Raw genomic sequence first — 17,415 nt, forward strand, 5'->3', positions numbered from 1 at the left:
ACAGAACATGGAGAGTATGGAGTTTGCTGAAAGCAATGTCTGAGCCAAGACCTAATCCGAATGGTAAGGTTTTGTCAGAGGTGGTAGGAATGGCCAAAGCCTTTAAGGCCATAGAAAGATTTGGGTGTCTGAGGAACTAAAACACGCAATTTGACTAGAATATAGTAAACCAAAAGGTTAGCTTCGCTGGGTAATTCTGGGAAAGAAGTTGGGGCTCAGACCCTGTTGGCTACTGAACCAGGAAACCATTGATAGACAGCAGCCAGGTAAAATCATTTAAAAGTTGATTTACAAAGAGTGATAGGGCTACTGTCTACAGAACAGGCCGCTGGAGGTGCCAGAGCCGTAGGAAAAGCAAGCCATATGAGATGTGGTGTTCATTTGGATACACCAATAACCATGGCATTAGAGATAAGAGCCTAGATTTGGGATACTTTAGAATCCAGTGCTAATATAAGTTTGGTGACTAGTTGAAATATAGGGTGATGGAAACTATATAATTAAGAGTGGTGTTCCAGATTGTCTAGTTTTCTGGCCTAAGCAGCTGACAAGATAAACATTGCATCGGTTGAGAAAAAGAAGCATGGGTTAAATGGAGAGCGGGAAGAAGCACAGAAGAGTTCGCTCTCAAACACGTTCAATATAGTACACAGAACACACCAAATACACCCAAGCAGGGATTGTCAAGCAATTAAATAATACATCTGGTGCTTAGAAGAGAAGCTTCCTTGGTACAGAGAAATATGGAAAGTAAAATATGCCCTGGTGGTATGAGGTTCAGGTCTGTAATCCCAACTACTTCAAAAGATTAAACAGGGGATTACAAACCTAAGACATGCTTGTACTGCAGAGGGAGATCAAAGACAGCCTGGACAACTTCAGTGATCCTAAAACAAATGGCTGAGGATATAGCTCAATAGTGGTTTGTCTGGCATGTGGAAGGCCCCGAGTTCACCAGTCAGTACCACACACCAAAATACAGAGTGATCCTTGCATAAAACTTAAATAGAATCAATTTAGGAACATAAAGTGTCCGTTCGTATACACACACACACACACACACACACACTCACACACACACATATTGAAAGAAGGAAGAAACCATTTAGTGTCATGACAACATAGCACTAAAACAAATGGAGGTCCCATGAATAAGTGAAAGAGCAGAAAAGAACATGTTCAAAGGGAATTGGGGGTGAACAACAATGATACCACTGTCTACTTGACATTTTGAGATGTCCCTGAGATATTTATTTTGCTAATCTTCAAGATGTGGGACTGTGTATGACACAGTGCCTTTTCTTCATACAAGTATCTGGCTTACTTTTACTCAATGAAAAAGAAAACACACAGAATAGCCCCTAGATTCTACAAAGAACCCTCAGTGATAGGCACTATCCTTACCTGATTCCACATCCAGTGAGTACTTATCGATATCCAAATTCATGGTTTGGTAGGCAGTGGTACAAAAGTCTTCCAGAATCATATACATGGCGTTATTGACATTAGGAGGGACAGACTCGGCGAATTTGACTCGGCTGTTCACCACAATACTGCCATTTCTGAAGTTGAGGATTTCTAAGTTCTGGAACCCTGACAGATTTGACTGGAGATAGGGAACCAGCTGCAAATGACAAGATGGCCATATTTACTGCCAAGGCTTACTTACCATTTTGTTGAATACATGCCAGAAAGACAATAAAACATACAAAGACAAGCAAATGATGCTCGTGTGAGTTTTTCCTTTTTAGTATGTATTCAACAAAATGCAAAATCTTGATGGGGTGAAAGAAAGAAAGGATAAGATTTTCTTCATATGTATAACTAGATTTAATACATATATTATTATATACATACGTACCTTGAATGACTCTTCCCCATAATATACGTATATACAGATAAGACATAAGATTTGGGAAGACAAAATGGACCGGTGTATGGGCGATGACAAACAGGGGCTTGGAATGTATTGCTTAGTGTGAGCAAAGTACAATGACATGTATGTGTCCAGTGCCATAATGAGAAACTTTGTTTTATACACCAACTAGAAAACAAATGGTTTATTTACTTGCATAAATAAGGCATATTGTGAGATTTTCATAGTGATATTTAGAAACCCTATGGAACTCATAAAGCATTTTAGATGCTTAGAGCTTATTTAGTCTGTTTCACTGACGGGGCTCACACAATAAAGATACGAACGTCCACAAAAGATGGGTCTCACAATAAGCTTGAGATTTCCTTTCAGACGTCATTTCTCTCAGAATTCCTGGCATAGACTCTTCAGCATCTAACCCGTCACATCAACCCGACGTCACGTTTCTGCCTCCAATTCTGGAATTCATCTGACTTATTCTTCTTCTACCACCCAAAAGCCATGATGCTAGCTAAGGAGGACAGGAAATTAGTGCCCATGGAAAACCCCTTCTCTGGGCTCAGACATGGTGTGCTGAGGGTGCGGAGTCACATGCAGTCACTAATGTTCACATTTGTCAGTCTGTGCTTACCAGCTCTAAGAATCTTTGCTCCAGGGCTTTATATTCCAAAGAGTTCTTGTTAAACAGGTCTTCTGAAAACAGCATGTTTGTCACTCGGAGGCTGAAGAAAACCACCAATGCTCCTGCAGTCTGGGTGCGACTCAAGACACCTCCTTTTGTGGGCTGAGCCACAATAGGCCTCTCTGTGTAGTGAACATTGGTAGACATTTCCACATAGCTGTCAACCTTGCCATTTTGTTCTTGGGTTAGCTCAGGTTGATAGTAATCTGTGCCTACCTGATCTAGTTCTGATGAAATATCCTGGACAGCCATTATTACTTCATCCTCTAGCTGGACTGAGTGGGTGATTGGGGGTAAATCAGTGGGCTGTGTCATGGAAGCTTCCAACCAGAGTCTGCCAGTGCTCTCTGGTGTACTTGCCAATGTGTCTCTGGACAACTTCCCTAAGGAAGAAGTACTTGTCCAAACTATATCTGATTCTGGCAATATGGTCCACACAGGCTGCATATCTGGGCTTTCTACTGAAATATCACTGTCAAGTCCTTTGTGACTGGATGATTCTATTTGTACCATGTCTTCCTTTAGGAGGATATTCACCTCATCTGTTTTCTTGGTGGAAGCAGAGGTTGCTATAGTTGCCAGTAAAAAGGGTGCTTTGGTAACTGAGTAAGAATCAGTGTCTGGTACAGCTGATGCGTGTTTGGAAAAAATTAGAGATGTAGGTTGAGTTGCAGACTCTACAAAAATGGGTATAGTAGATCTAACATGGGATTCTTCTTCTGTAAAGTGTATAGACCTGTCTCCATATCTATGCTCTGAAGGTTCAATAATTTGTCCTGTGGAAGCTACTCTGCCATCTATATGTAATTTTTCTATACTCTCAGTTGATAATAGTGCATCCTGCTCTTCAGACCATGACTTTGACAGTGGTTCAGTGGTCATCTCTAATGAAGTCTCACTCCATGGCCAATCAATTACATCTACATTTTTCCCAGACCCAGAACCCAAGCCACTTTCAAAAATGAACTCTTTTTCCTCAGAGGTGTCTGGAAACCATGGGCCCACTTCCAACTGGTCTGAGACTTTGGAAGCCAAGAAGTCCAAGCCAGAAGGTGTTGTTATGTCTTTAGCAAGGTCTTCTATAGCAGAAGAGGTCAGATGTGGTGAGGGTGTCAAGAGAGTTATGTCAGAGTCTTCCATGGGTGGTACTGTTTCTTTTGACACAGGTTGAATTAATGAGCTTGAAGGCAATACATCAATAGAAGACTCTTCCGATTCTTCAGTGTTGGCTAATCCTTAAAAAACAATTTTCCATTAGTTAATCTACAAAATGAAGCCTAGTTCTCCAACTAGTTATCTATTCTCCAGTTACCAAGGACAATTGCTGACCTTAATATCTACACCACAGAAAGACATGATTATAAATTCATAATATGGTATAAGCATTACTAAATATAATCCCCATCTCTGAGGTGAAGTCTGGATGATTGAAATAATCCTCAAACACTTGACTTTTTTCCAATGAAAATGAAGAATCAACCATATTGAAACCCAGATTGAACTAGAAATTTAGGGGGAATTTTTTCTGAGAATTGTTTTCTCTTTTCTATGGTTATTGTCCTCATCCTTCATATTTCCCCCATGTTTAAAATTCTAGACCCATTTTTTTAATCTTTATTCACCTTCTCTTTCACACACAGAGTCTATTTCACAACATAGTTCTCAACCCTCCTAATACTGCAACCTGTTAAGACAGTTCCCCATGTTGTGGTGACGCCCAACAATAAAATTATTTTTATTGCTACTTAATAACTGTAATTTTATTACTGTTATGAATCATAATGCAAATGTCTGTGTTTTCCAATGGTCTTAGGTAACCCCTGTAAAAGGGTTATTCGAACCCTACAGGGATTATAACCTATGAGTTGAGAACTACTGATCTAGAAGATCAACTATTTCATTTCTATCACTCTGTCTCTGGGGCTTTCCTACCTCCTTTTAAAAATTACTGTAGCCTAAATCCTCAGAGTATCCCCATAATTAATCTTAAGGTTTATTAGAATAATCGTCTTTGATGCAGTTCATGACATTTAAGCAGGCAAAGTGTTTTGATAATAGTGGCCATGGTAATTACATACTCTTCAATATGACCTTCAAAATACCTTTTGATTGATTTCCACCTTGCTTCTCCAAGTCCATTTGTTAGGATACATTTTTATTTTCCAGTCTGACTGGTTAAATATGATTTATTTCCTCTCTCACTCAGGTTTCTCAAGCCATTTTCTCCCTAATGTATGCTACCATGTTTTCCTCTTCATCATAATCTCTTCAGAGCCCTTGCCCTCTGATTCAGTAAAGTATTATGAAAAGTGATTAAGGTTTCTCACCATCTTCTAATATGGAAGATCCAGAAGTCCTTCCCTCAGGAGCCACAGGCAAGTCAGTCTGAAGCACTGCTGGGGTAACAGAATGAAGAGTCAAGCTGCTGCCCCCCAAGACCTCTGGAGAAGAACTGAGGACCACCTTCGAGGGAGAAGCTAACTTGTGTGTTACAACATCGCCCACAGTACTTTCTGACCGGAGTTCCCTGCCAGTGGCTGAGGGAGGACCAGAGCTGAAATCAAATGGTGAAATGGTGGTGGTGGTGGTAGTAGTGGATTCATCTGCTGAGAGCCATTCAGCTTGAAGGGTATTATCCTGGGGAGGGAGAGAAAGGCTAAATCATACCATAGAGAAAAGAGAGACATAGAAATGTCATATTGGATGGGAAGCAAATATTCTGGAATCAAATCCCACGTCAGCTAGTTATTAACCTGAAAATTGACTGAAAACCTGTGTAGCCTTTCTAAATTCAACTGTAAAAAGGCCAAGGAAAATACCATATGTAGAAGACTAAACAAAATTAATCCATTAGAGAGAATACTGGTTCTTTGGCTTGGGGTGTTTCATTTTCTTCTATTTTTTTAGCTTAAATGACTTTAAATATATAGAAGTTAGTTATATGTGCAGCTATCTGGCAAAGACCTAAGCACACTACCCACAGTAGGAAGGAATAACTAACTGTTTTATTCGTCATTTCAAAAGATGTTCAATTATGGGCCTTTATTTTTATGAAAAATATCACCATATCACGATTTTGCCTGGTTATCTCAAATAAGAAGCCACACCTATGAAATTGTTACATGACTCAAAATACACTTTTTCTTTCCCCCAACTTGGTGTTAATATAGTGATAATGTTTCTTCAACCGTTTGTTTCAGAAATAGAAAGTAGACAAAAACATAACACTTGAACATTCTATTATTAAATCTTAAGTTAAAAACCATGTAAAGGAAATTAAATGACGACATTAATAGGTAAAAGAGTCATGGCATTTTGTGGGAGTTTATACATTTTAATCGATGCTGGGCATTATCCTGAAAAATAATGTTCCTCTTTTAAGATTTCTTTATTTTTAGTATGAATATTTTGCCTGCATATATGTAATTCATGCATGCCTGGTGCCCACAGAGGCCAGGAGATGACACTGGACCTCCAGGAACTGGAGTTAGGAACAGCTGTAAGCAGCTATGTGTGTACTAGGAATTAAAGCCAGTCCCCTGCAAAAGTATCAAGTGCTCTTAACTATTAAAGCATCTCTCTCTAGAGTCCCATGTTCCAATAAGCTAAGTTTGCTAGAGTAAAATGAGCAGTATGAGAGAAAATGCATGCATATGAAGGGGGAAACAAAAGACCATCCTCAGACAATGAGGTACAACAGCAAAGGAGTTGGAAAGAGAAAGATTCAAAGATGGGGGATGGGAGGACACCCTCTGGGGAACGCTGATTGGCGAATCAGCGTGAACCTGAAAAGAGTGAGTTGGTTCATGAATCAGGCCAGTAGACAGGATCCCATCAGGAAGACAACCTTCAGCTCAAATAGCCAACCTTAGCAGCTTGGGAGCTGAAGACCATTGGTAGCACAGTTAGCCTTGTGTAACTGCACAGTGTAGGCAGCTTGCAATTGCTGACCTGTGTGCAGAGCGCTTCTGGGTAACTTAACAGTGCACAGATGCACAAAACTGCCTTGAGTGTTGCTTAAAATGTCTAAGATATTCTGAATGGACTTGATGGAGAGATAAAACTTTATCTAATAAATATTAAGGCAATAAATTGTAATGCTGTATGTGAAAGAAAAAGAGTGAATCAAGAAACAATACTAACTTATCAACCCGTTCTTCAGGAATGGGAGGAGAGGGAAGTATATAAATGTATGTCAACATAATTAAAGCATACAATTTTAAACCTAGAAAGACAGTGAAGAATCATGTAATCAAATCATGACATGCATATTACAGGTAAAGGAAAGATATCCAAAGGCACAAAACAGCCAAAACAATCACAGCAATAATAACAACAACCACAGCAAAGCTAGGGCTCTGGTTTTCTCAGTACTGTTGTTTCTCCCACTAGAGCTGAGGTGGGTGCTTTCCCTATTTTTGTATCAATACATGTTTCTAGTAACAAACTCATCTCATGAGTTCTTTTTAATTCAGTGTTTAAAGGCATATTGGCTAATATCACTGGCCCTAACTTCCATGTGAAGAACTTTATAGTTCTAAAAAAAAAAGCATAATGAAAAACAAGTGATTTTCATGACCAGGATGCCAGAAGCTTCCAAATTCAATAATATATATTATTTAAAAAGATATATAGAGAGAGAGTAAATGATAGAAGCTAAAAATCAACTAGATTTTAAAGATGCGGTATCAGTATCTTGGAAGAGTAGGAAAGCAAAAATAAAAAAACAAATTTTCAGTACAAAATTACAAGTAGAAGGAAAAGCTGTAGTATTCTGTAACATAGCAGAGTGACTATAGTTAAGAACCTATGGTCTATTTCACAATAGCTAAGGTTGACTATTGTCAATATATATAATCATGATAAACATCTGATCATAGATCACACTTATTTGATTTGATCATGTTGTATGCTAGCAAACCTCACATTGTACTCCACAAATATACATGACTATTCTGTATTAGTAAAAATAAAATTTAAAAAAAAAAAACCTACAGGCTCCAGTCTCCTTAAACTGTTATCATTTTGTGGGGAGTAAAGGAAAGAGATGGCTCAGTGGTTAAGAGCACTGGCTGCTCTTCAAGTGGACCCAAGTTCAGTTTCCAGCAACCACGTGGCAGCTCACAACTTTCTCTAACTCCAGTTCCAAGGGATCCAACACTCTCATGCAGACACACATGCAGGAAAAACACTAATGCATATAAAATAAAATAAAACTAATTTTGAGAGGGGAGGGGAAGGAGGGAGGGAGAAAGGGAGAGAGAGAGGAAGAGGAGGAGGGAGAGAGATTTTGCTGAAGGGAAAATGGAGCTACTGCAATATAACTGAATAATAATCCTTTAGTCAGTGTTTGACATCCTTGACTGACAGCATCAAACGCTCTACTTCCTGACAGAAGGTAATGGGAACTTCATGGTTTCAGGTATTCCTATTTCTCAAAATCAGCAGGAAATCTACATTTTTGTAAAAATAAAGTATTTAGATGCTAGCTTTTTAAAAATTGGTTTCAAAAATACCTGTTTCTCTCCACTCTCCCACAAAAATCTCTCTATGAGAAGTAGTAACTGCAGGAAATTGATAACAATCCAGCTAGATGGTCCCCAGTCGGCAACCTATAGCTGATAAAGAAAATCTTGTCTCTTCAGTGTGTGTGTGTGTGTGTGTGTGTGTGTGTGTGTGTGTGTGTGTGTGTGTGTGTGACTGGGGATGTGTATTTGTGGAGGCCAGAAGTTGATGCTGCATGTCTTCCTCTACCACTCCCTACCTAATTTTTTGAGACCGCTTTTCTCATTAAGCCGAGAGCTCACAGGTTGGTTGACTAGCTCATCAGTGAGTCTGCTGCACTAGGATCTTGGGTGAGCACTGCCTCAACCTGCTTTTCTATGTGAATTCGGGGATTATGGACAAAGTTCTTCATGTTCGTGTTACAGGCACTTTATGGAGTGGCCTTTATGGTCATCTCCAGACTTTTAAAACGCCATCACAAATATCTGGTGGTTGGTAAGCCCTAGGATGGCATGAGAAGGAAAGCAGAGCTGAGGGTAACCTTGCCTCTCCCTCCTCTACACCACAGGTGGACGGCCAGAAAAGGAAGTGTTGTTATGGGACAAGGTAAGAGGTTCCTCCATCTTGTATTCCAGAGCCATTTCCAAGTTTAACTAGAATCTAATCTCTTTGAGCGAGAATCCTGTGGAATGCTACCTGACTCTGTTTTAAGAATCAAAGGTCAGGATGCTCTAGCCATCTTATCCTAGTCTTTATTAAAACTGCCTGTTTGTATAGCGCCTCCTCCAGCTAACTGTTCGTCTTAGCGGCCTGTTTGTGCCGAGCCCCACACCCCTTCCAGCTGGCTAATCTTAGCTTCTGTTAAAACTGCTTACTCCGTAAAGCCATCAGCAGCTGCCAAACAGGATGCCTGGACAGGGTCTCTGCTTTAAAAATCACCATGTCTTGGATGGCTGTGAACACTCAAGGCCACACCTGGGTCCCTAAACGCTTGGGTGTGGTTTCAGCTGGCTGAAATAAAGACTTAATTGGCTACACACTGTCTGAGTGGTCATCTCTTGTGAGCTCCTCGTAACACTATGTCACCTTATTTGTTTAGACATCTGTCTACTACCAGTCTGGAGACTTCTCATAGAAAGGACCACACCTAATTCATTTTAGTTTCCCTGGTACTTGGCACATGAAAAAGACAAAATAAATATATTTTAATGGAGAGGTAAACAAACACCAAATTAATGTGCCATCTATCCCAAACCATTCTTTCTCCAAAACAGCTCTCAGTGAAAAAGTCCTTTCCAGTGATTCCACATCTCAAAATTAAGTTGCTCAGTAAAATAGATGAATATATAGATCAGTGGTCAAATAAGTTTGCTTTCTAAATTTCCATTGTTATCCTGAAAATGTATCTGGACTGAGCAAGTTGTATTTGTGTATTTAGAAGTGTGTGTGTGTGTGTGTGTGTGTGTGTGTGTGTGTGTGTGCAGCAACAATTTAAAAAAATAAATTAGAAGGAGAACATGGCTAGTACATAGAAGAGTCTTGAGGGAAGAAAACAAAGAGGGAAGTGATATAATTTTAATCTCAAAAAAATTTAAACATTTCCGATTGCAGTACTAATGCCAAGAAACAAGTATTTCAAACAGCTGGTATAAAACAAAAAAGAAGACAATTTTAGAAAGGAAGAATGTGATCTGTGGATGCTGGATAGGACGAGAGTCCCCTCCTATGTCCCAGTGCCCAGGAGATCACTGAGCCATCTGCACACAAGCAGTCCTGTGTTGTCATTGGGGATACCATCTTTGCTGCCTCAGCTGCTCTTGAGGAAGTATTTTCTTCTCTCCTCAGTATCTCCCTATAGTGAGATGTGGAGGGAAAGAGGACCTTAAGACCAAGGGGAAAGGTTCATTCCCTGCCGTTTGTGTGCAAATGGAAATGCTTCATCCCAATTTAAAGGGAGGGCTGTAAGCAGGTAAGATGCCTCTTTAAGTAAAGATGCTTGGTGACCTGAGTTCAATGCCCTAAACCCACAAAAAAACAGGAGAGAACCAACTTCCCACTGTTGTTGTCTGACCCCCACACTGTGTCACAGTGTGTGCACACGCTTGTGCATTCCCCACAGACATTATGGATACATGCTTATACAATAATAATAAACAATGAAATTCACTTAATAGAAGGACTAATTTTAGGGTTCCTCCTGTTTTACAACCAGTCAATTTCTTCATTCTTTCCCCCCTCCATACACTAATCTACTGCCATATCTTAACTTCCTTTAATATCTTAACAATATTTGACATAAAATGTCTACTCTGTACTCATGAACATCAATTTGTAGTCTCTCTATAAAGAAAATGATTTCTAAGAAACTGAAAGACAACTCAGTGGGCATTCACAGCTTCATTATTCCCAAACAAGTATGAGCAACAAACAACTTTCCCCCACATGTGGAGCTTGGCAGTGCAGTCTTTATTTAGCCACTGTGGGAAAGTTAAGTTTTCTGAACAAATACTTGGTCCCCTTAAGCTCACCACTGTGAGCAATGATCCAGGGACACACAAAAGAATACTTGAAAGGGGAGCAGCTTTGGAAACTCATAACACAAAAGTAAGCAGGAGAGGTTGCAAAGGAGAAAGGTTTTGGGGCTTACCAGAATAGAGGATGTTGACACCTGAAGACTTGAACTTTGGGTGTTCCAAACTATGTCTTCTGTTTGGGGGAGCAAAACTCCTCTCACTAAGAAAAGACAATGGAGAGCATCAATTCTGAGCCACATTCAGCAGCACCGTGCACACTCAGCTGCAGGAAGAGGCTGCTCCAAAGGGTGACAGCAAGTTAACATGGCCAAAGCAAACTGCTGGGCTCACCAAACTCCGTCCTCCCAACCCTGAGCCACAGCCTGATTGAAATAGTGGATAAACAAAACGCAAACCAAACTTAGAAATCTGTATCACACAACAGACTGCCAGCCAATCAAAGAGCCTAAAACCCTTTAATGCAGTTCCTCATGTTCTGGTAACACCACCACCACCTTCCACCACTGTAAATTTTTTGTTGCTACCTCATAACTGTAATTTTGTTGCTGTTGTGAATTGTAAGGTAAGTATCTGTGTTATTTGACGGTCTCAGGTGACCCCTGTGATAGGGTATTTGACCACCAGCCTACAAGTTGAGAACCACTGGAGTAAGGCAAAAGCTAGGTTTAAATAACCAATCTGTGAGTGTGTGTACTTTTGGTCCTGTTTCTTTTTTTTGTCACTTTAAATTTTCTATCCATATACATTATCTAGCAATGCAGCAATTCTGGAATGTTGCAGAATGTGTCTTCAGTCTCAGAACTGCATAACTCATAAATCATTCTTTGAACAGTCAGAGTGTGACACTTAATTTATCTTAACCTTTTCCTCTAAAAATGAATCACTAAGGCCAGCAAAATGGCTTAGAGGGAAAGGCAACCTGAGTTCAACACTGGGATCCAAATGGAGTAAGGAAAGAACAGACTCTCTCAGATTGTCCTCTAGCCTCCGAACATACACTGTAGACTGAACATGCCCAAAGGAAGAAAAAGAGAAGGAAGGGAAGGGAAGGAGGAAAAGAGAAGGACAGCGACCACACAAAGCTCAAGAAGTTGAAAGATCGAAGAATGGATGCTTCAGACCATCTTAGAAGGGAGAAAAAAAATATTCACAGGGGGGAAAAGTTTGAAGGAGAGCCTGAAGCAAAGGCCATCCAGCGACTGCTCTATCCAGGGATCCATCCCATATACAGTCACCAAACCCAGACAATATTGCTTATGCCAAGAAGTATATGCTGACAGGAACCTGATATAGCTGACTCTAGAGAGGCTCTGCCAGAGTATGACAAATACAGAGGCAGGTGCTCACAGCCAACCATCGGACTGAGAACAGGGTCCCCAATGGAGGAGTTAGAGAAAGGATTGAAGGAGCTGAAGATGTTTGCAACCCCATAAGAACAGCAATATCAAACAACCAGAGCTCCCAGGGACTAAACCTATCCAAAGAGTACACATGGAGGGACCCATGGCTCCAGCTGCATATGTAGCAGAGGATGGCCTTGTTGGGCATCAATGGGAGGAGAAGCCCTTGGTCCTGCCAAAGCTTGATTCCCCGGTGTAGGGGACTATCAGGGCAGGGAGAAAGGAAAGGTTGGGTAGGTGAATGGGTGGGGAAGAATCCTCATAGAAGCAGGGGGAGGGAAGATGGGATAGAAGTTTATGGAGGGAAAACTGGGAAAGGGGATAACATTTGAAATGTAACTAAAATATAACCAATTTTTTAAAAGGAGACAAAAGGGAAGGGAGGGAGGAGGGGAGGGAAGGAAGGGATGGGGGAGTTTAAAGATGCCATAGTGTGTTTCTCATTTTCCACTTTAGCAACTGGTATCTTTCCTGTTTTCTCACTTCAGTAAAATACATTGTGCTGCAAGTTTTCAAAGTTAAAGGACCTGTACAGTGAAGATATCATGGCAAAGCAATGACAGCCAATAAGGTAGAACTCTGTGTCCCTGATGAATTAAGATGATGCAGTATATTGACCAGAAGCAAGCGTTGCCCTAGGATGACAGGAAGGCCATTCTATTCTCCAAACTCACAGGGCTTCCCCCTCCCGTATTGCCCCAGCTCCATTTGCTCATTATAATGCATGGTGGTATGTCCATGGCCATCACGTCCAATCTCAGTCCCATAGCCATCACATCCGGCCCCCTCAGTCCCACCCCAAGGCCATCACATCCAGCTCTTCAAACCCACCCCATGGCCATCACATTTGGCTCTCTCAGTCAGCCTCCATCAGCTCTCCTCCTCTGTCCCATTTCTTCTGCTGGCTTTTAAGCCGTAACCAAGTGGCCTTCTTCAACGGCTCACACTATGGTGGCCTCGCATGGTATGGTAGCACCACAGCCTGTTGTGATTCCCATTTTCAGGCTCTCCTTTCCTTTTTCTCACACTCTGTTCCCAGCCCTTTAAACTATTTCTAACTGCCACGCTGTTCTCCCCTTCCCCTGCTCTGTGACCTTCTATGGAGAATATTGCAGGAAACCCATGACTTATCTCTCCCAAAAGACTGTAAGGCTGAAGCTCCGTTTATCAGGATGGGTCCTGTCTTGTGCATCTTCACCATAATATATTGAAAAAAGGAAAAACACGGGAGGACATCATGCGTGATTTTCAACTCACCATTGATAAGCTGGAGAGACTTGGGATCTGGATCCAAAGAGGAATTTCCCATCAAAAAGTTCTGGCGCAGTGTCTCAGCGATATAATTTCTGAAGTTACTAATTGTATAGACAGCAGTGGGTTTATCATCCAGCTCTACAAGGCCATGGTTTTCCACCTTGTTGGAGTGAAGGCTTATGAGGTCCCAGGTGGTATTGCTGATGGTTTCACCATTAAAGGTAACTGCATAGTGAACATCTATCCCACTACGGTAAAAGGAAGATAAGTTAAGTTCCACTAAGAAAGCACAAAGAAAGGCACTTTGGTTAGATAGAGAGCATTGGGTCAAGGGAGGGAGTCTGATAAAGCATGGATTCTATCAACATTCTCTACAGATACCAAGTAGCCTTCAGCATTTCTTCCCCCTTCCCAGAGAATGGAAGGTGGTAGCATTAATAGGACAAGAATCCTAAGGAAGCCATGGAGTCAGCCCTACCACATTACTAGAGGTCTTCATGTCCCACATTCTCAACCACTTCCCTCTCTTTCAAAGCCAACTCCCTTCTTTTCACCCATTTTCATCTTCCTTCTTTCCCTGTGAATAAATGTTCTTAGGGAAAAGACCTAAGTAGAGAGACTAGAGGGATAATTAGAACTTTAATGATAGGGAGAGGCTAGAATGGTACAAATCCTGAGCCAAATTAATAGAGTTTATTGCCCACCTCTGTGTGTGGCCTGACACCTCTGTTACTATTAGATAAGTCCTTTGGAACATACAGATCCCTTAGCTCACACCAACCCCAAAGCTAACAGAGATTTCTCCACTTTATTGTAACCCATCTACCTGATATTTCCACCACTATATTTAATATGTATGTTGATGTATGACTTTCTTTGTTCTGATAATATGAAAATTTTGTGAAACGACTGCCACGTTGGAGCATGAAATTTGCTGCAACCCAAATGTATGTTCTCAAGCCATGGTCACTTACATTTGGCTCCAGAATGAGCTTTCTCTTGTCCTCTTTGAAAGATGTTTCTTGCATGAAGACCTGTTACAATTTGTACTTACTGATTTTAAAAGATATACTAGTTCCGAGATGGCTTAGCCAATGAATGAGCTTGCCCTCAAGCCAGATGACCTGAGTTTAATTTCTGGACCCACATAGTGTGAAAGAAAGAACAAACTTTCACAGGTTTACTCTAATCTCTCTATATATTCTATAGTATATGCACATGCACACATGCATGTGTATAATATACACATACACACACCTTCTATCTGTTCCCCAAAAGAACACATTTTTCTCATATTTTCTTATTGTTGCTATCAGAAAGGTATTGTACTAAACCAGAGCTACTTGTTGAGGAAGAAAATATTTCACAATTTAACTAAGAAGTTAAAAGTAGAAATAAAGCAACATATTTTTCAAATATAGACAATCAGATAGATAGATAGATAGATAGATAGATAGATAGATAGATAGATAGATAGGTAGGTAGATAGGTGATAGACAGACAGACAGACAGACAGACAGACAAGCACTCTAGAATATACTTTAAAATGACAGCTGTATGAATGTTTCAGGGAACCTACTTCTGGGTGACAACCCAGAGAACTTACAAGTCTGTAAATTTTAAGGTAAAACTTTAAGGATGTCATGACATGGTTTTTCTTTTGACCTAACTTAGTTTTAATTTGAGTTACTTAACATAGGTAACTTAGAAATCTTTATGGGGATATTTTTCTTTCACTCTATTTTTCTTTTATCTTTTTTCTTTTGCTTACTCCCTCATTAATGAATTAAATAAAACAATAGTACTTGCTAAAAGATAACTATCTACAAAGCTAGCTCTTTCTCACTATCCCTTCATATGAGCCAATGAAGAAAAGGTTTAATGGAAGGGAGGAGGGAGGGCAAATAAACAATAGTTGGTGTGTTGTTTGACATTTTTCTTGGTCTTTTGAAGAAATAATATGAGAAGATAAAGTTCTGGGAATGTGTCTCCTGGATACTCACTCACCTGGGCATCTCTGACAACTGAACACCACAATTTGTAAGTGTTCTCAATATACCACTATGCCTTCATCTCACTCTGTCTTCACAACAAGCTTAGGAAAACATTTATCATCTTCAGAATATTACTAAGGAAATGATATCAAGGTTTTAAAGGAGTTAAAGCACTTCTTAAAATTTTACAGTGAAGATGTGGTGGAGGTTCCCTTTCACCTCAGCACCTCATTGTGAACTGCTCAGTCTGCTCAAACTATTACTGGGCTGCGTCATTCTGAGGGCATCTCTGCACCAGTCACCACGCTGGCCTCCAGCCTGCCTCTTCAAACAGCTTTCACATCTGATATACAAGATACCTCCAGGGATGGGGATGGGGGAACTACCTTCCAAAAACACACCACTCAAGCCAGATGTATAATGGAAGATACCTACTTCAGAATTCTGTGGCAGCAAATGACTCCCAATTCAAAACATGAAAACAGGCAGCATCCTCCCATGAAGTTACCTAAATATTCATGTGTATATATGTAGATATGTGTATCGGTATTTACCTATGTGTGTGAGTATACACAAACATAGTGGAGTATGCTTTTACTCAAGTATAGTTGTCATGTACTTGTAAAAGGATTTTGTCATTCTAACTGCCTTCTTAAATTTCTACAATATCCAGCCTGTCACCTCATTCTGAGTCTTACCAAGTGTCTATTACATGAGCAGAAATGTAGACTGACAACAGTCACTCATATTTGACTTGAGAATAGACTCTCTTATCCTCCTAGAGGTAAGAGATATACTTTTGCATGAGCTTTACTGTATTGAGGCTTCCTTGCAGGTATCCCTATAGAGTAAAGACAAACATAGCAAACTACCCTGGTTTGATAACAGTGATCACCCAACCTTCTCCAAGATCAAGTTTGCAAAAGAGACTTTTGATTATAACACCTCAAAAACTGTTCTATGGGAAAAGAAAACATGATCCAGCCAACCAGAAGATCACACACTTAGTAGGTACGTTTTTCATGTTAAGAAGATCAATCTGAATGAATTCTCTTTTGTGCTTTAATAAGAGGAGAATGGCCTTTAAAAAAATTCTTCGTTCCTGTAAGTGCTGGCAAGTTGTCTGGTTTGGACCTGTCATGATCTTCACAGTGCAGATGACAGTCTAGTCTACAGGGGATGCCTGTAAGCAACCAGACCTCTCCAACCTTCCTTCACCCATCAACATAGGTTAGCTCTAATTGATTACATCGAGGAAAAGAAATCCCGGGTCATTTCATTATTGTTTTCCTAGAAGATCTGATAAACTGCCTTTCTAAAGAATGCTTTAGAACTCTTAAAAATCGATAACTCAATCCTGCAAACAGACCCACGGCCACATTCCAAATGAAAAAGATATCAAGGGGAGCTCTTTGAATGGTGAAGTGATTAGTGTGAATAAGGGGAGAATAAGGGGCAAACATGATACAAAGTCTGATGACATGTGAAATGGTATGTCATTCATCCTTCAAGCAATTAAAGCCTTTTAAGTTTTTACACTAATATGTTAATCTGTGAGTAAGTTTTGATCTTTCTTTATAAGGAAAGAAGTAATTGTACGATGGTTCCAAGGCATAAAACATTAAGAGGGACACCTTCTGGTGAGAACTAAACGAGTCACATGCCCCACTGATACTTGGGAAGCTCTGTCTTTGGACACACCGGCAAAGCACAAGTACCACATACTTTACCTGCTCACTTCCTGACATGCTTATTTCCTCCCAGTCCACACATCGCTGTGTACTCATGAACACACATGCACACACCTCCTTAACCTACCTGTTTCTTTTTTGCTTCAGCTGAGCTGCCACCCCCTCAGGGAGTCTCTTTCTCGCTGACAACATGGATCATGCTCTATCTCCCCTACCATCTGGACAGACAAAATTATTATTCCAAACACTGGAATAATACATTCCAAGCATCCAGAACAATGCCTACCTTGTAGTACCTCAATAAATACTTTTGAAAGTAATGACAAAGTGATTAATGTTGTCATCACTAATGTGAACATATAAGACAATTGGAATCCTTGCCATTTAAATGGCATTTTGTGTCTTAATCTAGAGGTTAGAGTGTTTTCTAACCCTAAACATAAAAGGAACAACTTTCCCCCTGCAGAGCATGTCTATTT

At 40.3% G+C, this 17,415-nt stretch overlaps 1 protein-coding gene across 1 annotated transcript in view; it reads right to left on the minus strand.

Annotated features, from left to right (window-relative positions):
• IMPG2 (interphotoreceptor matrix proteoglycan 2) overlaps positions 1-17,415 on the minus strand; it is a gene marked incomplete at both ends in the record, with an annotated part of 55,014 nt that overhangs the window by 7,076 nt on the left and 30,523 nt on the right. The window contains 5 exons of the mRNA XM_080919666.1: positions 1,405-1,624; positions 2,508-3,793; positions 4,886-5,195; positions 10,711-10,796; positions 13,255-13,499. Coding sequence (XP_080775792.1) covers positions 1,405-1,624; positions 2,508-3,793; positions 4,886-5,195; positions 10,711-10,796; positions 13,255-13,499 — 2,147 coding nt within the window. The remainder of the gene's footprint in view (positions 1-1,404; positions 1,625-2,507; positions 3,794-4,885; positions 5,196-10,710; positions 10,797-13,254; positions 13,500-17,415) is intronic.

Source organism: Micromys minutus, assembly GCF_963924665.1.
Source record: "Micromys minutus genome assembly, chromosome: 7".
Classification (NCBI taxonomy): Eukaryota; Metazoa; Chordata; class Mammalia; order Rodentia; family Muridae; genus Micromys; species Micromys minutus.